At 34.5% G+C, this 20,891-nt stretch overlaps 1 protein-coding gene across 5 annotated transcripts in view; it reads left to right on the top strand.

The window, feature by feature from the left end:
* The window catches only part of Dscam2 (Down syndrome cell adhesion molecule 2), an 828,417-nt gene that overhangs the window by 722,553 nt on the left and 84,973 nt on the right, over nt 1-20,891 (top strand). For all 5 annotated transcript variants that reach the window (XM_069845581.1, XM_069845583.1, XM_069845584.1 and 2 more), the window contains exons 8-9: nt 6,232-6,342; nt 12,673-12,834. In XM_069845581.1, coding sequence (XP_069701682.1) covers nt 6,232-6,342; nt 12,673-12,834 — 273 coding nt within the window. The remainder of the gene's footprint in view (nt 1-6,231; nt 6,343-12,672; nt 12,835-20,891) is intronic.

Genomic DNA, 20,891 nt, shown 5'->3' with positions numbered 1-20,891 from the left:
CGAAATGAACAGCCACCATTTTAAAAAATGTGTTTAAATATCCATATTATGATTATTTTCCAATATTTCACTTCATTCTCTATATTGTACGCTAATGTGCTGTAGTCAGTATAATATACACTGCATAATGAATACGTCCACATGGACAGCTCAGTTCGTGAGTAAAAACACTCATTGTTAATACTGTACTGTATTTTGATTAAGCAAAAACCTAATGAAAATGATCAAACTCAAAAGCGCAATGTTTCCTAGTTTACGTAAATGGATGAACTACTTTCCTTCCTTCCTATACCTAGTGAAGTGATTTGTTTGTATATTACGCCAGTATCATCGAACTCCAGTCGTGGAAGGTGGTAACAAACGGCGTTGATCCAGAGGTATAGGCAAGTTAATATTAAAAATGTTAGTAAAAATAAAATGATGTCCCTGTATAAGCTCTGTGCTATGGGACGGACAATGTTACTGTTTCGCGTATTATCAATTTGTGATATAAATTCATTTATTTATTCTACTGCTCTCATTGATAGTACTGCAGATTCATGCTTAGAAGTTTTCAGTCCGACGATAACAAGAACGACAGTGACAATGTAAAAAAAAAAAAATACTTTTTTCTACGACCATACTGAAATGAAGTTATTATGCAGTGATCATCTGTATCGAAATGACATTCATTTCGATACAGGTTATAATTTCGATATAGATTTCTTATTTCAATAAATACCATTGATTTCGAGATGTTAAATGCTTTAATCAAAGTGTAAAAGTGTAGTAAACTCAATTAATTAAAGTATTGCTCATTTTTACAGCTTCCTCCATTATTTCCATTTCATCAAAATTTATTGAATCAGACATTATTCAATAATTGTTATATTTCAGTTGACGTTAAAACATACAAAAGGAACTGTGATTTCATTTCTTTCTTTTCGTACCTTATAGGAACTGCAAATAAGAATCACTTGCATTCTTTTATTTCCCACTGTCTCAAAAGTCACTGTTTTGTTTCCCCATTATCTAAAACTATATTCATACTTCCATATTGTCAATGTATTCGTAAAGAAATATGTATCTAAACATTAACTTTCATTTTTAATGAATTAATTATTTTTTGTCTAACCTTACTACAGGTTGAAACTGACTCCGACACTCGTGTCTCAATAGCTATCATTATATGATCGTTGCATAAATAACTAATTATTATAGCTACTCATCAAAAATACAAAAGGTAATAAAATTAAAGCCAATCTAACCTCATAAGAAATTGTCTTGAGTAACAGCACGCAATCCACCCAATAATGCATATTAAGAAACAATTTATTGCTTGATTTCCATTTATATTAAGTCTAGTGAAGTATTTTTTAAGCCAGTTGCTGAAAAATTTGAAAACGTTTTATAGACACACTGTTTAGTGTTATAAAATGTAGATACAGTATCTAACCCATATTTTTAATCAAATACTTTAATGTGAGAGTTTATAATAACTGATTTACGGAACTTTGTTATACTGTATTAGCTCAATATTTTATGGTGGTCAGCAGAATTTTTATAATTATATAAAATGCGTATTTTATGTTCAGTAGAAAGCTATAATATACAAGAAAAATCAGAGACTTAATTAAATTATTCTATGAATATGGATAGATGACTGCCACACTGGTGTTCAAGTACCATTTTAGCATTACACCGATGTTACATGATGAAAACCTGCAGCTGATAAACGCAGTTATGTAAAACAAAAGAAATAAATAAAAACAATTGACTCATGTTGCCAAGGAAAACGAGGCATTGAGGCTGCGATATCCACTGAAATTTAGAGCTAAATATCCCAAGCCATTACTCACGTACACAAACGATGAGGCAATTTTAGGATCCGCCTCTCTAGTGACATAAAATGGAATTTTTATTGCTCCATGTTCCATCCATGATGACACTTGACTCTTCTTGGAATAATCGGGCACGTTCTATCGGAACGGTTCTCCGTCCTCGAATATAAGCAATTCGAGTCAGATAAGCCATGACAACCGTGATTCCGTCCCCTTCCACTCCCCTCCCGTCTCCTAGATGTCGAATCTATGGGCGTCGTTAGACTATATCTGCCACCCCACTTCTGCTGTGATAGATATGCGGAGAATTCGGTTCATCTGGATACGCCTTTGTAGTGTATCGAACCAATAGGCAGTCTGAGTAGGCTATATCTTTCGAGTTTATTTTAATGGTACTATGTCTTCAATTTAAATGTTATCTAGACATCATGAAAAATCTATATTTAGTCTTCACAATGATTTCAAAGCATATAGATCCGAAATAAGCAGACAGATGAGCGTTGACTTGCTGTTTTATTATACATTACGCAGTAATTGAGGACCTAACATTCTAAATGTGCTAAGTACCAAAAAACTTTCTGAGATATTGACGAAAAACACACTGCGCAATGCATTTTGAGACACCTACAACACCGTCTTTTGACGCACGAATCAGTCACTTACAGTTGAGCTACGACAAAGACAATTTAGTATGATATTCTCATATGGATGTTCCTCCCTTAGATTGAATAAAATTAAATTTGAAAAATTGGCACTTAGCACATTTAGAATGTTAGATCTATTAAACACTTATTTCACAGATTTCTTTTCGGAGACTAATGGACAAATTTTCGGCAGATAGCTCGGTTTTCCTGTCTTTTTCAGTCCACCATTGCTCTACTGTCAACCGTTTGGACTTTGGAGTAGTGCTCAGCATGCCTAAATACGAGTCACGGGCCCAGGATCGAATCCTTGTTGAGACAAATTACCTGACTGAGGTTCTTCCGGGGTGGGTATTTCCTTAATTCTTCATGTAAGTGCTGGATAACTTTCGGTGTTTGGTCACGTCATCGATATTCACTTTTCATCCAAGTTACATTGTTGATAGCAACGAACGTTAATTTCCCCGTCTTTCCATATGTTCAATAATAATCAGGCCTAAGAAACCTACATTAAACCAGTCAAAAAATTATATCTTGGTACATTTGGAAGAAAATCGCTGAATGCATGAGAAGCACGAGAGCCGGAGCCTTTCTTAAAATGCACATCTCGACTCGTATTCCGAAGCTGTGATCGGGGGCGGGCTCGAATTTCGCTTGGGCCCATTACCTGATTAGTTTTTCTTTCCGAAGTTTACCTAAACTTTAAAGCGAACATTAGATAATCCTACAGAGAATTATCGGCCTTATTTTGTCAAATATCTCGCTATCACTAATTCCAGAGATACTAATAATAGCGTAGTTCAGCCCTGGGTATAAAGGGAAAGGGAAAAGGAAAGGAGATACCCCGTCCATGTTCTTTTCTCTTACGCCGTTTTAGAAACAAAACACATACTTAATACATAAGACACTGTGCATCAGTGGTGGATTTTAGGCGACCAGCGAGAGTCGAAAGCTATGATGCCTGCCTTATACGATCCGTCACTCAGCAATGCTTGCCTTCCTGTCTACTAGTATCGGTCCGAAACATAACTGTCTCTGCCGAGAAAGGTGGAGTGGGGTAGTCTGTTAAGGGGGAGTCTGCATGACTCGATTGAACTATTAGCGCTCAGGCCTGACGTAGTTGATACAGAGTTCTTAAAAATGCTATTAACATCCACATAATTCTAAGGAGTTGGTAGATCTATATGTGATAACAGAATGTTGTTTTTTTATCAGTTACGATCTTCAATCGTTTAAAAAACAGACATTTCTAATGTATATTCTAGATTAATATAGGCCTACTGTATTTATGTGAGAGTTTATAAAATAAATACGGATTTGAAAAATTATTTTACTAACAGCTCACTAGTTTCTGGTGGTCAGTGGAATTTACATGATTGAAGTGACTCTCCGACTGCCTTATATACAGACATATAGTTTAAATGAAATAGTTCATACTACATAATTACACACAAACGATTTTATTTAGTTGGTATGGCGTAAACTGTCGGAATTACTGGTAATTTCTGTAGACTATCAGACATTTTTGTCACAACATTACTGTACTTTACTATTCCTTCATAATAGTGAGAAATTAAAACGTGACTACGAAAATTAATTTTTAATTTTTCTAGCGTTCTTATAATCCATAAACTTTGCTATAATTTTATTAGCATATACATACATACATACATCCTCTGATTGAGGTTCTGGCTGATATGTACTGTACATCTATTATCAGGCAGTACATATCACTTGACGTGTGTGTCAGAGGAAGAACAATAATTGTTTGTATGCATCTCAAGTCTGACTAGTGTAATATGTAGCTAGTCGGCAATGTATGCAACGGAGGGGGAAAGGAACTGACCACCTTATCCTATTATCTCCTGGTCTGGTTGCCTCATAAGCAGTGCCGTATTTAGGTAATTTCCGCCCCTAGGCTCGCAGTAAAATGCCGCCCCTCACATTTAATGAGCATACATAACATGTAAATTTAGTAAATTGGTAATATTTGTATTATGACCCGCCCAAAATATCCTACAATGTTCTACATCTTGCTCCTCGCTCGGCGAAGACATTTTTTCACATTCTCGTAGTGCAGTGTCCTTGTAATATCACTTTCAATCTATAGAACTGCCAAGTTACAAAGCCTTTCGTCTGTCATTTTTGTTCTATGGTAGACTTTCAACCGTTTGAGAGCGGAAAACGATCGTCCAGCTGAGCAGTTAGTTGTGATCTTACACAGGAAAATCGAACAGCAGTGTCCAGGTTAGGATATTACCACAGTCTAGTACACACAGTCACGAAGCTCAATACGTAGTAAATATGCATCCATAGATAGTTGCTAACCACTAGGATCGCTAATATCGCCTCATTACAGACAATGCGAAATAGTACCGGCACAGTCAATTGTTCCTAGCACCCTCACAACTCAAGCTTCGTGACTGTATATATTAGACTGTGATATTACACTGCAAGGCTTCCTGTCGAATTTTTTTGTGAAAGTTGTATCAAGTAATTTCTTGGCCACTTGATTTCTGGAGCACTTTGAAGTGCAAACATTCGTGAACAAATTCAGGCTCGATATCGGTCGAAAAGTGTTCTTGAAGTTTTCTGTCTCCTTTATGACGTCTTTTCCACATGTCACATGGAACGTTGTGAGAAACCAGAACTTCTTCGAGAGATTTTCATATGACACTTTCCTACGATTCATTTCGAAACCCCCGCATTAACTCGCCGTAACTCGCAAACCGGTACAGGTTTTGAGTATCAGCCACTTTTAAAAGTAATTTCCATTCTTTCTAAACCATCTAACGTGAAAAATAAAAAAGTTTGTCGCTTATCAACTTTTGATATGTCAATGTCTATTTTGAACAGGTGACTTCGAAGTTAGTAATTATTTTTTCTCACTGTCCAAAACAGATTTTCATTCCAAATTTTTTCTATGCTTTCCTTAGACACTTATCTATGAATCTTAAAAATTACAGTGCAATTGATTGTCTCTCATAGGGTCTACAACATTGTTTGAGAGCGTACTTCTCTATTCTTGATGGCACCAGCAAATTGACGGTCACTTGCCGTTAAATGTGAATGAGTTGCCATTGGACGTGAATGTGATGGTGATAGTCTGTGACGTTGACGTTCCGTATAATGTGAATCGACCTGTAAGGTTCAGACCTGTCTTCGGACAATTAACTAAAAAACAACATACATAGGCCTACATACATAACAAAGGCCTACATAGTATTCTGCCAACTGGCAGGTCTTTCACTGCAAACCCAGCATTCTCCAATCTTTCCTATTTCCTGCCTTGTTCTTTGACTCCCCATATGATCCATTATATTTTAATGTCGTCTATCATCTGATATTATTCTGCCCCGAACTCTTCTCCCGTTCACCATTTGTTCTAGTGCGTCCTTCAGTAGGTAGTTTCTTCTCAGCCAGTGACCTAGCCAAGTAGGCTCTATTTGGAATTTAAATACAAATTTCACTAATCTTGATATGTTCTTTTACTTTAAAATTTTTCGGCTTTTAAAGAAATTTATATTCAAGAGACACTTTTAAAATATATAAGTTAATCATACTAACGTATGACTATAAACAAATAAGAATGAGATGCTGGAGGTTTGACACCAGTCAACCGAATATTTTCTTGAAGTTACAGATGTAAAATTTGCTTCTTAATAAATTGAAAATTATCCACATTTATTCATTGTATCTCAGTTTGCCTTCATATTTGTATTTATGTCACATGCTGAGAGACCCAAGACAAAATATTTCATTATTTACAGGACTACCGTACATAAGACTGATTCCTAAGGTGACTGCAGTAGCTGGTGAAGCCCTACATCTCAAGTGTCCAGTAGCTGGCTACCCCATCGAGGAAATTCGCTGGGAAAGAAGTAAGTTTTATGCTATTTTTTTAGCTCTCATTATTACTATTTTATGAAAACGCATTTATTACTTTCATTTTCAAGGAATCTTGTACTTTGTTAGAATTTTAAAAAATAATGTCATTATAATAATAATAATAATAATAATAATAATAATAATAATGATTTATATATTATTACAATCCACACCCCAAGTAGTAATATATACTATATAGCTATTTGACACAGATATAGGCTGATCATAATTCCTTGAGGCAAAAATAGGAGCAAAAGTGATTAGTTATGTTCTTAAAAGAAAAAAGATTGATTAAAAATGGTTTATCTCATAAAATGTTTCTACATCAAACAATCAAACAATCCAATTGGATTAAATATAAATATTAATAAAATTCCATTTCATCCATACTTTACAAGTTAAGACATTGTAGGGTTAATTATTTTAATTTTAACTTGCAATAGTTAATCTTGACAGAAAACACACACAAAACTTCAGCTCGATGTGAGGAGGGGGGGGGGGGGAGTTGCATTTTACCACAACCATACAATGAGTATTTTCCAGATGATATTACTTTACTTAAATTTTGGCCTCTCAATACTTCATCATAAAACCTATCATACTCGATGTCACAGTGTTGTCTTACAGTTAGCATAGCTCTCATTGCTTCAACGTTTAATGGGAATTTCTCCTTCGATCATATAAAATTCATAATATAAATGGAAGCTGTACTTTCTGACAGAGGGAAAATAAACACTCTAAAAATCTAGGCATTTTTCATCCATTAAAAAAACGTGCACCAATCCATCAGATAAACAATACTAATTTTAGGTTACGATTGACCAGTATTTAAGAAAATTTAGTTTTAAAATATTTTTTTTTATAAAAAAGGGATAAAAATGATATTTTTACTAACAAGCAAACATTCTGTTGGGGGCAGATAAAATAGTTAAATATTTTTCTTTCGCCATGTTAATAATGTCAAAAGAAGTGCTTATACAAATTTTGGCCACTCGACCACAATTACGATGGCCATAAAAAAATAAGTTCGCCAGAAGCCGTTAACAGAAAGAAAACACAATTTCATTGGAAAAATTTATTGAGACAGACACAGCAATTGTTGAGCTATTTTCCAACATATTCTCTACCGGAACTGAGACATTTCTCATATTTTGGGATCGACAGAGAAGTGTAGACGGCCTGTCAAAGGCTGGTTGCGTTTCCAGACGGCTGAGTAGGTTAGGTTATTTTATGACGCTTTATCAACATCTTAGGTTATTTAGCGTCTGAATGAGATGAAGGTGATAATGCCGGTGAAATGAGTCCGGGGTCCAGCACCGAAAGTTACCCAGCATTTGCTCATATTAGGTTGCGGGAAAACCCCGAAAAAAACCTCAACCAGGTAACTTGCCCCGACCGGGAATCGAACCCGGGCCACATGGTTTCGCAGCCAGACGTACTGACCGTTACTCCACAGGTGTGGACTCCAGACGGCTGATTTCTACGACACAAGGGCACAAAAATTGTTCTCATGATATGACAAATGTCTCAATTCCAGTGTGGGGATATATTGACAAATAGCGCAACAATTGCTGTATCTGTTTTAATAAATCTTTCTATGCAATTGTACTTTTTTGTGTAAACGATCCTAGGGAAAATCACATTCTGGCCGGTCTCGTAATTGGGGTCGAGTGGCCAAAATCTGTATAAACAATTCTTTTGACATTATTAATATGGTGGAAGAAAAAAAATTTATCTGCCCCATCAGAATGTTTGCTTGTAAGACGGCAGGATGGTTAGGAAAATAACAGTACTGTCCCATTCAAAACGGTACTTATGGACAGCCTATACAGATATTTTTTTGGTAATACTTGTACCCGTAACATAAAATAATATAGTATACACAGGTAAAATTTTAGCTCAACCCTGAAAGAGTAGAATACGTGCTCAGCGGCGGATGTTTTATTTTTATTTTAACTGTAAGTTTTCATAAACCATATCTACAAGAAGAACATATTATTATTATTATTATTATTATTATTATTATTATTATTATTATTATTATTATTATTATTATTATTATTATTATTATTCTGTACGGTAACACGTACGATAACGTGGTTGTACGGTAATTACTGACGTCACCACATTAACAAAAAGTGTGGCCAGACTTCTCAAATGACAAGCGCATAAATATTATAGGTTAAAACAAGTAAGATCCCAAAAGTTATATCCTATGGAATAAAACAAGTATTTCGTCTGTGATTAGATAATTACACGATTATGTAGACCTACAGAGATTTATAAACTTCGATGAAAATATCCCACATTAATTTAATTTAATTTTACATTCTCTTTCGGCCCTGGAAGATGCATGCTGGTACAATGTTGCAAGCATGTTTAAAGTATGTAGATGTTGCCTGCTGAACCTCTTAAAACTTTTTTTTTATTGAAATACAATCCATAAAATTGCCGCCCTTATCTTCTTTTTTCTCCTCAGATTCGACTATTGTAGAAATTATTTCGCCCTCAGCTTTCAGCACATTTCTTACCAGTTTTCAACATGTAGCAGAGAAAAAATTCAAACTCTATTTGACTGGTGAGATATCACACTCTCCACTCAATAAATATACAGAGACCCGTGCACACATAACAATGGATTAAGATAAAAAGAGTGTATCATACGCCACTAGATAAAGTTAAAAGTTAAATTGTGAGTAGGGCAACTGTGAAGCATAAGAACATTAAAAGTCTAACGGAGCTTTACATGCTGTATATGGCTGGTACCTTAACTTTTATCGTCTTAAAATATATATAGGCCTATATATTTTTAATCATAATAAGAAAACGAAATAAAAAGCATATTATTTAAAGTTTCATTTAAGAAACTGTATTTTAATAAAGGAATAATTTGTAAAAAAAAAAAATATATATCTAATTAAAACATTTTTACAAAAATAACTAAAAATGACAATAGCGTTCTTTTAAATTCCATGACTACTACAACGAAAAACAACTTTCAACTACTTTTAAATTGTTTGACTGCTTTCTTTAGCCAACATTTTGCAGAGTGCAATGGTTGTTTTTTATATTCTAAAAACTGAATTTTTTTTTCTTATCATCATCTTTCAAAATAAATATTGTATAACGAATTATATATGTAATAATGTCAGAAAGAATGTTAGTTTCGTTTATTTTTGTGTTTAAGTGTCTACATTTCGTATTTATAAAATTACTAGAATAATGCACAATTTAAAAATAAGACGTTAGCCATGTATTATAATAGCAATAAATTAGTGTAAAAGTAATATAAATATAATAAAACATATTTCTTTAAACGAAGACGCATAATTGACAAATAAAGCATAAATCTGGTTCCTGTAATAATGAGCTTTAGATACATAAGTACACAAAGTTCTTAAGAAAATTATATATAACTTAGGCCTAGATATTTAAATGTAATTAAAAACTTTGCTCAGTGTCAAAATGCAGACACTCTAAACTTCAGAAACACTTAACAGATGTTTAAAGACTGACAAATTATCTTAAGAAGAAGAAGAAGAAGAAGAAGAAGAAGAAGAAGAAGAAGAAGAAGAAGAAGAAGAAGCTATTCAATAAGATGTATTCTAGGGACTAGGGTAAATTATTATGTCTGAAAGCACACATCATATTCACAAATTCATTCAGTGCAAAATACAGTGTGCAAAATTATAATTCCTAGTTTGGTTGAATAGTGTGTGAACAGAAGGGAGTTGATTCTATTCTCAATGTGGGAGAAAATCCCCCTTATTCCCTCCTTCAAGTCGTACTCTGAATTCTAACAGTTCTTCAGAAAAACTCCGTGCAGTTATCGAATTTTCCAAACAGCGCCTCATTTCTAATTACAAAGTACGTACAAGAACTTTGAACGTTGTATTATAAAGTATAGGCTACCGCAGGCCTTGCTTTCAACGAAGTTGGGCGTTAAGTTACGTGGCTTTTAGAGTTCTTTGCTCTTTTCACATACTTTCTCATATTATATTAATTTTGTCTTTATAACAAATGGTGAAGTATTTTCATTTTGAGATTGATTGCAGGAAACTGGTAGAAACTAATGCTCACCTTAAAGCAACCTCTTTATTCTACACATCACAATTTTGACAAGAGTTCCTAATCCACTCTCTGCTGTTATTATAGACTATCACTGTATTATAATCTGTTTTTTATCTGCGGATAAAGAAAGAAAATAAATTCAAATTCATACAACGGAAAAGAATATTTTCAACGAGTATGACACAGTAATTCGAATAATAAGAAAGTATTGGTAAAATAACAAAAAAGTCAAATATTAATTAATTTCTTTACTACTACTATAGAGGATTTCACGTTAAGAAAAAAGTATTGAGCATAAGGGGCTATTCCATTAAATGATCAGTTGCCATAGAAACGCCTATCTACCACATAGCTTCTACAATGCACTAGGCAAGCCCCATAAAACCAATGCTTCTTTCTTAACGTGGAATGATCTATAGGTCCTACTACTACTACTACTACTACTACTACTACTACTATTATTATTATTATTATTATTATTATTATTATTATTAATGGTACGGTATAATGGTTATCATTCCCACCATTCATTCGAGAGGTCCGGGGTTCGATCCCAGGGGTTGGCTTTCGTGACTTGGTTTTTCATAGTTTCACAAGTCCCTCTAAGCAAATGCTGGAATAGTACCAATTAAAAGAGCATCGCCAGTCCTCATTACTCCGTTATCAACACTTATCATTTGCCCACTGCTGTGGAGTAATAGTAAACATGTCTGACCGTGAAACGAGCGGGTTATGATTCAAATCCTGGTTGGGACAAGTTCCTGGTTGAGGTTTTTTTCAAGGTTTTCCCTCAACAAATTGAAGCAGAATTGCTGGGTAACTTGAGCCTCGGACTCATTTCGCCATCATAAATATGCTTCTCCTCTTTCATCATCATCATCATCATCATCATCATCATCATCATCATCATCATCTCCGTTTCTTTCCCATAATTCGGGCTTGCTCCAAAGTAGAGTCAACTGCGGACCACAACTGAACTTGGACCCAATGGTATGTAGCATTACTTGCTGGTGGTATTGCTATGTACCATGGGCTCTTCCTGAGCTCATGGTAATTCGTGGGACCGGAGTTGAGAGACCACTGTGATTCCTGTGCCGAATGGTAAAGGGCTTCTGTAGGCTGCAGAGGAGTTCAGAGGCAGCCCACATCTGAATCTGCAGCACTGGGGACTTTAGGGCATGCACATCATTCCATTCTGAGTAGTACAATGTGCCCATCTAAGCAGCCTACGTGCGAGGGCAGTCCCCAGCCCGTGCTCTTCAACTCTAGGAGGACTAATAGATTATTATCATCTCCTCGCAATAGGACTGCCACCTATTCGTCAAAGTAGTAAACTCACCATAGTTGTGCTTGGTGGGTTCAATAGTAAACCACTGTAATCTGGTAAAGTTGGAAATTATTATCATCATTATTATTATTATTATTATTATTATTATTATTATTATTATTATTATTATTATTATTATTATTACTTACAAATGGCTTTTAAGGAACACGCCCTCACATAAGCCCACCATTGATCCCCATCCTGTGCAAAATTAATCCAGTCTCATCATATCCCACCTCCCTCAAATCCATTTCAATATTATCCTTCCATCTACGTCTCGGCCTCCCTAAAGGTCGTTTTCCTTCTGGTCTCCCAACTAACATCTATATGCATTTCTGTATTCGCCCATATGTACCATATGCCCTGCCCATCTCAAACGTCTGGATTTAATGTTCCTAATTATGTCAGGTGAAGAATACAATGCGTGCAGTTCTGCGTTGTGTAACTTTCTCCATTCTCGTGTAACTTCATCCCTCCTAGCCCCAAATATTTTCCTAAGAACCTTATTCTCAAACACCCTTAATCTCTGTTTCTCTCTCAGAGTGAGAGTCCAAGTTTCACAACTATACAGAACAACTGGTAATATAACTGTTCTATAAATTTTAACTTTCAGATTATTATTATTATTATTATTATTATCATCATCATCATCATCACCTTTTTTTATATATTATCATTACTGTCATTACTACTATTATTACTATTATTTAATTTTGTTTTGTTATTGTATCACTTTTGCTGGACTATTATTGGCCTATGCCTGTTGATCAGCATATAAATAAATAAATATATTTATTCATTTATTATTATTATTATTATTATTATTATTATTATTATTATTATTATTATTATTATTATTATTATTAAATGATAGTGTCAGCATGAATATGAAGGGTGTGCCTTTTGATTCTTGTTTCATCTGAAGGTGGCAGGGAGTTGCCAGATGACCTGCGTCAGAAAGTGCAGACAGACGGGACTCTGGTCATCACTCCTGTGCAGAAGGCGACCGATGCAGGGGTGTACACGTGTTCAGCAAGGAATAAACAGGGTCACAGTGCTAGACGCAGTGGAGAGGTCACAGTCATTGGTAAGTTTTCTGTTTCTTCAGAAAACACATTTCAGGGTCAGAGTTCAATAGAGAATTCTTCACATTCTAGTGGGACACAACTAGAACGTTAATGGTTTATAATTTTTTTTCTGTTTCTTACATCACAATATTTAGAAGGGCATAAAAGCAATAAACCCTGAGAATATGGCTCACTGAATATTATTCTACTGATATAGTTTGATAAATGAATCTGTGTTGGTATGGTTTTATTTCCAAAATTGCCATCTTATTTCTTAATCATCCTTAGAATTCATGAGTGCTCAGAACATGCTTGGTTGGTTCATATCCGATACTGAGCATTTTACAATTAAACGATTAGCTCTGCTCGATTTTCCTCTTATTTGTTAATTATTTTGAATTTGTACACTTCAAACATGCAACATAAGCAAGGAGTGGTGAATATATAGTTTAGACAAAAAATCGGAACTGTGATGTCGACTGCCAACAGAAGAAACATTATATAAATCTGTAAATCCCTCACCTGATCTTATATTTTTATGTAAGCACAATTTATTTCCACACACAGAAGAACTAAAAGGCAATGTAAGGAAACAAATTTCTCTCTTAAATTACCAATATGCCTTCATATAAATTCCATCTTTTTAAGGGGACCAAGTAGTGTGAACTATAGCTGACTATTTTAAAATTTATTTCTTAACATTTAAATGGACACGAGACGTATAAAAGAGACAATTTTAGGGCCTAAATTACTCGTAATAATATAAGCCCATATGTACATTATATCTAAAAAAAAATGCAACATTTTTAAACCAAAAACGAAAATGTGATTTTTGGGCATCTACACTACACTGTTTCCTTAAGGAGGTTTCAGTTACACCCAGATGTAGGCAGATAATATTTTCAACAACTGCTATGAAGTGAATCAATACCTACTGTTGTTAATGTATTAATACAGGTCAACTTCATTTTATTTCAATCAAAAATTATGCCCCCATATTTTGTTAGCGGTCCTTGCCAGTATATTATGACTTGCAAGCTGTGCATAGCTTAAAACTGACACTGTTGCATCCAGAATTCCAATTCTTATATGAGATTTTTGTAATTGATTATTGTTTATTGAGGTAGTAAGATCAAAATTAAAAATTAATTCATCTTGATTACATACTTTTAACACTTTCTATCACTTAGGAATATAGTTAATATAATCACTTTCTGATGATGGCTGACATAACTAGTCAACTACGTAATTACAACTTAATTTATTTTAACACATGAAAGTGATTATATTAACTATATTATTAAGTAATAATTAATGATAATGATAAATAGCAGACTTGAGTTTAAAAGTGGGTCAACCATTTTGGAGTAGTGGTCAGCATGCCTGACCGTGAGCAAATGCTGGGTACCTTTTGGCGTCGGATCCTGTGTTCATTTCGCCGTCATTATCACCTTCATCTTCATTCATTCTGCCTACTTCCACACTCATACAGGGCGGGGCACCAATATGCGCGGCATTAACGAAAAGAATAGTTTTGAAGTGGGTAAATGTTGCCTGGAATTCTCTCCTTCAGGAGCAGACTTCTTTTATGGCTTTACTGCCGAAGATAGCCTAGTTATCATTCTTAAAGGTTAATTGAAGGAAAATTCTCCGTTGAGATTGTAAGAGGCCGAAAAACCTAATAGGCCTACTTGCAAGGAAAATAATAATGATGATGATGATGATGATGATGATGATGATGATGATGAAAGTCCATTGCTCTCAGTTAGGTTCGAATCCACAAATCTCGGATCTAACGGATATCATGGTAACAGTTTAATCATTGTTAACGAAGCTGACGTTATTAATGTAGAAATATGTATATGGAACGTACACTTACAATCTTCATCTAGTCATTGTCCACGACCTGTTTTTCTTCAGAAAACTAAGGATCAATGTATACATCAGTGGAGTAGCTTGGCTTCCGAAAGAGGGGAGGCAATCAGGATAAATTTAGTAATAATAATTATCCTTAAAATTCATTAAGTATAAGGAAACAATTTTACGTCTATAATCCAAAAAATCACAGAAGTCTGAATAGCTAAATAAAAGTAATACTCTGCTGACAGTCTTACTTTATGGTTTATAATTAGACTTTGGAAGATAAGGCACTGAAAATGGTATTTTAGGCGACTAAAAAGACTCTAAAAACAACAGAAATAGGGCAATAAAAGGCATTAAAATTATATTGAATCACTTATGATTAATAAAGTAAACATCAATAACTTTATAAGTAACTTAACAAAATGCACTGGAAAAGTATTTTCTCTGTTACATAGGCTTGTTTCGCTTGTACTTATCCATCTACAACTTCACGTCCATAATTTGAGTTACAATAAACAACAAGCAACTTTTTAAGATTAACGCACAAACTTCTGTCACGTTTATTGAACAAAATCAGTTTATATGCTGAAAAAGATCTCTCAACGTATACTGATGTGACTGGAGCATACTGTACTTAATGCCATCCTGGCTACATTAAACCCCTCAGGAAGCTCACCGCCATTCTCACTTAGCACATTATACACAGAATTAATTATTTCATAGCCAGGGTTTCTTGACAAAACATTAGCTTTTCACATACTATATTTTAGTAGCATTCTTGTCAGGAGCTTCTTGTAATTTTTTTTTTTTTTTTTTTTGCAGACAAAAATAGGGGCATGAATTCACACAAGGACAGACTAATAGCTTCTAATTGTTTAATAGTGTCTACTACAAAAGTGAAATATGCATCGATATATGCCAAATCTTCCTTAAGTCTTTTTTTTTCTTCAAACACATTGTGCTGCTTTGATTGACAGGGAGTCCTCCTCAGAAAATTCGTTTACAATTAGTGCTATTTGTTCAAAGTTCTTGGCATAGTATTTTACTGATCTCAACCATGTTCCCCACCTCGTAATTACTGGTTCAGGGGGTAGGGGAGTACCAGGTATCTTCTCTCTGAATACACTAATCCTTGAAGGGGATTTAAGAAAAACTTTAACCGATGAAACAACTTTCTTACTTCCTCAGCAACTTGATGCAGGCTATGGACAAAACAAGTTAAGTGTGTGAAACAAACAAAACAAATAGCAAGGAACCCGAAGGTTCATTGCCACCCTCAAATAAGTCTGCCCTCAGTCCCTATCCTGGGTAAGATTAATTCAGTCCCTACCATCATGTCCCACCTCCCTCAAATCTATTTTTATATTGTCCTCCCATCTACGTCTCGGCCTCCCCAAAGGACTTTTTCCCTCCGACCTCCCAACTAACACTCTACATGCATGTCTGGATTTGCCCATACGTGCGACATGCCCTGTCCATCTCAAACGTCTGGATTTAATATTCCTAATTATGTCAGGTGAAGAATACAATCCATGAAGTTCTATGTTGTTTAACTTTCTCGATTCTTCTGTAACTTCATCCCTCTTATCCCCAAATATTTTCATAAGCACCTTATTCTCGAATACTCTTAACCTCTGTTCTTCTCTCAAAGTGAGAGTCCAAGTTTCACAACAATACGGAACAACCGGTAATATAACTGTTTTATAAATTCTAACTTTCAGATTTTTGAGATTGGAGTAAAATGGCTTCAAAAATTGAGCTGTTGTAATCATTTATGCTGCTGCATCTGTTAACAATAACAGTACTCATTGGTCTTCAAATTTTAGAATGTAGACTTAAATATCATGCTTTTAATAAAAATAACTCACCTGAACAAAGGAGTTCAGCAGGTAGGCTATCCCGTCGTACAGAATGTCATTGCCGCGTGATGCTGTTTACACTGCTTCTCCCCTCCCGCCGCGACTTCTCCGGCACTTACAGTAACTTCTTTGGGTGTTTCACATGACGAAGAAAATGTTTTAATACCTTGCATACTCATTAACATCAACTTCGTGTTTTCACACCTAGTAGGCTAGGCCTACATACGCAAACATTATGAGTGCCTGGGGTACCCGGTAGAATACACTGTTTCGGTCTAAGGGACGCAAAGCTAGAAAACCCTATCTTTGAGCCTGGATGACTGTTCTTAAATTCTATGTAGAGCTCTTTTAGATTAGCCAAAAGGAGCCGTTTTTTGTTTTTTCACTCTTCTGTCGCTCTCTTTCACAGACTTTGTAATTTAATTCCTGCTAATATCGTCCTCTAAGTAGAAGTTCGTTGAGTGCACATTAGAAAATTTCTCCTTAAATTGTGCGATCATTTCTTCGTCGTCGTTACTTTTATTCCCTACATTAAATATTTTACCAACTGTTTTGTTCACTACACTGGCTTTCTTTGCAGCGTATGATTTGATGCGCGACAACTTAGTTTAGAAAAAGGAGACTGTCCAAGGGGCGTTAATAATTGATTTAAATTGCTTATTGTGGCCTCCTCTTTTAATTTCTGGTGAAACATACTCTTCTTCACTAGATTTCGACTCACACACATTCTTCTTTGCTCGATTTCCTCACATCACTTTGTTCACTACAGCCCGCAGGTACCATTTTTTATAATTTGATAGAACACGAACTGCATATTGCATCACTAAATTCGGTATTTTTTCTCGCATCTATTCCATAACTTTTCTATTACCTGTCTTTCTCGTATGTCCTTGGAGTCCGAAAGGGTTACAACACCACAAATACAGAAAACGACTTTCATATTTTGGCATTTTCAATCTAATCAAGCACCACTGCTTCCAGACGTGTACTGTCACCTCTAGCTGCGCGATCAAGGTCAGGGAGAGGACACACGGGTTTGGGTTACTCATCGAGTTATGACGTCTCGCAAACGCTATAGCAAGCGATTTTCAACCGTCAGAACAAAAATTAATAATTTTATTAATTTAATTACTCATAGGTTCTTTTATATTAGGTCATAAAACTTGGGAGATGGATTGAGAATAAGATTTTCTTCAATAAGAATGAAATTCGCATGAATTTAAAATGTTGCATATATAAAATTGCCGGTGCTTTTTTTCAATGAAGCGTCTTTATGAGCAGCCCTTAATATTATTCGAATTAGTCTCAGATATTAAAATATGGTTGTTCAGGTTTACAATGGCGTCTCTTTAGTTTCGATAACACTTCATACAGAATGTCTAGAATATTTCAAATTATGGAAAACATGTAACTGCCACCCATTTGTCAGTCATCCGTAAGACTAAAATGTTAATGATATGGCGGTCATAGTTGACAGTTTAATTTATTTTTATGATAACATTATTATATTAAAAGCACAAAAAATTCATGACATCACTGGCATATTCTTAAAATTTTCTATGGAATGATCCAGTGTTGTTATTGTTGTTTAGTCAACTGTTCAAAGACAGGTCTGAACTCCACAAGTGATACCAACAAGGCACCATTTATAAGGCAACTAGGCCAGGAGGTAAGGGGTAGAGTGGCCAATTCCTTTCTCCCTCCATTGGATACATCGCCGATTAGCTACATATTACACTAATCAGATTTCAGATGCATACAAACAATTGTTCTTCCTCTGACATATCGTCAAGTGAGATGTACTACCTTATAATAAATGTACATATCAGTTAGAACCTCAATCAGAGGCAAAATGCAGTGTATTATTTTCAAATCCACACCTGTGGAGTAACGGTTAGCGCGTCTGACCGCGAAACCAGGTAGTTCAGGTTCGATTCCTGGTTGGGACAAGTTACCTGGTTGAGATTTTTTCCGGGGTTTTCCCTCAACCCAATATGAGCAAATGCTGGGTAACTTTCATCGCCATTATCACTTTCATCTCATTCAGACGCTAAATAACCTAAGATGTTGATAAAGCGTCGTAAAATAACCTACTAAAATTAAAAAGAAACATTATTTTCAAATGGTTTGTTTAAACGTTAGATACCAGTACTTTTATTTGCAATTATTATCTAATAAATTGTCTCTCCATTACAATATCCATCAAAATGTATAAATGAAATTCTTAAATTCCTTGTAATTTAAAAGTTACAAATATAGTTCCTTACTATGTTGCCTAAATGCAATAGGTCTAATATTTTCATTTTTTTATGATATGCATTCATAATATTTAAATATATATCTTATTAATATTTTCATTAAATTTACAGTAATTTTACTTTTCTGTATTGACATGGAACATTTAAGTGGGCATCTATTTGGGAAAATGTCCATTACCATTTCTGTAATACTCCAGCCACCTCCTTAGTGGGAGCACACCGATGCAACCTGCAACATATCATTGTTCCTTAGTGGCAGTGGGCCGATGCAACCCAAACATATCATTATTGAAAAAATAAATTAAGTTTGAATTTCATCGTAATTAGGGTCTATATGTATTACATTGAAGATACGGCATTACTAGTAGCTTGAGTAGCCACATTCCACCCAATTATATAGATTCTACAAATCCCCTGCCTTCCTTTCTAATCCGAACTTTGTTATTTTCCTCCGATATACTTAAAATATGTAAAATCAAATTTATATAATTAAATTTAGTCAAGTTTCCTGTATTTTACTTCATATACTGTTGTCTCCTTCTAAGGTACCGGTATCTATAATGAAATCAAATTTTCATAATTAACTTATAGGCTATTTAGTTAATTTTCTATATCTTATTTCTAACATTGCTGTACTGTACTAATGTGCGTATAAGAACAAAAAAATGTGTGTATCTATATATATATATATATATATATATATATATATATATATATATATATATATATATATATAGAGCAATATATGTTTTTAAAGTCTATTTTAATATTTCAGAACATAATTTATGTGCCTAAATGTAATATTTTTAGATTTTAAATACCCGAAATCTATTTAAGCTATAACAATGAGTAAATCGTTTACATGATTTTGGCGGTAAGGGCATGGACAGATGAGCTGACAGATTCACGAAAACCACTTATTCGTGTTTAATAATTATGTATTAAGCCTATTAATATTATATTATGTGTAGAGACGCAAAGTATAGTATAATATACCTCCATTTGAGCCCTAATTGTAACCTACACAATTTTTTCAGCATTTTTCTTCATGTCAATTACTTTTTTTTTAAGTGTAGAATTATATTGAACTTTGAAAATAAAACAATAAATGTCTAAGGACTCAGGAGGATAATTACTATTACTATTAATACTATAACTATTATTTATTATTATTATTATTATTATTATTATTATCATTATCATCATCATATTTACTAGCAATATTATGTTTTATAGTTGCAATAGTAACATATCTGACTACTGATAACATCACAGTGACTTAAATTTTGAAATGATACATAGTATCATGCGGCAAACAATAGCACATGCTGTTGTCGATAGAGTGAAGAAACGTTAAAAACAACCTGGAAGCAACTAGCTGACTATCACAAGAGTTGTTTTCGAGAAAAATGATTTTTAAAGTTTAAATAGTTCTCCAAAATCCTAATTTGTGTACTTTTACTTCGTGATCCTCTTATAGTGTTTACTAGAGTATTGTTAACCTTTCCTAAAAATACTTTAAAGTCAATTTTAATTTAAGAATTTAAAAGAATTTAAATGTGAGAGGATGCTTTGAAAAATTGGACTTAATGCACTTTACCCACCCACCTGCCTATTATTCGTTTATTCTTATTTTATTATTTCGTGTTTATACAATGTTTTGACTCGGGCTGAATTTGAACATGTGGATGATGTGAGATGTTAGCTTCCAAATATATCTGCTTGTCACAATGGGTTCCAGGGGAAAAAGGTAGACAGAGAAATACAGAAGGATTATGCTTCCTCCCTCTGAGGGTATGTGAAGTTAACACACTTTACCAGCCACCATCGTAGCTCAGTTGGCTAAGATGTTTGCCTGCCAATCAGGAGTTGTGCTCGGGCACAGGTTCGATTCCCGCTTGGGCTGATTACCTAGTTGGGTTTTTTCCGAAGTTTTCCCCAACCGTGAGGCAAATGTCAGGTAACCTATGGTGAATCCTCGGCCTCATCTCGCCAAATATCATTCTCACTATCACCAATTCTATTGATGCTAAATAATCTCGTAGCTCATACAGCATCATTAAATAACCAAGCAAAAATAAATACAAGTTTTCCACC

This window comes from Periplaneta americana, chromosome 14 (genome assembly GCF_040183065.1).
Source record: "Periplaneta americana isolate PAMFEO1 chromosome 14, P.americana_PAMFEO1_priV1, whole genome shotgun sequence".
Classification (NCBI taxonomy): Eukaryota; Metazoa; Arthropoda; class Insecta; order Blattodea; family Blattidae; genus Periplaneta; species Periplaneta americana.
Note: the sequence above shows the minus strand (reverse complement) of the source record. Positions and strands in the feature narration are given on the sequence as shown.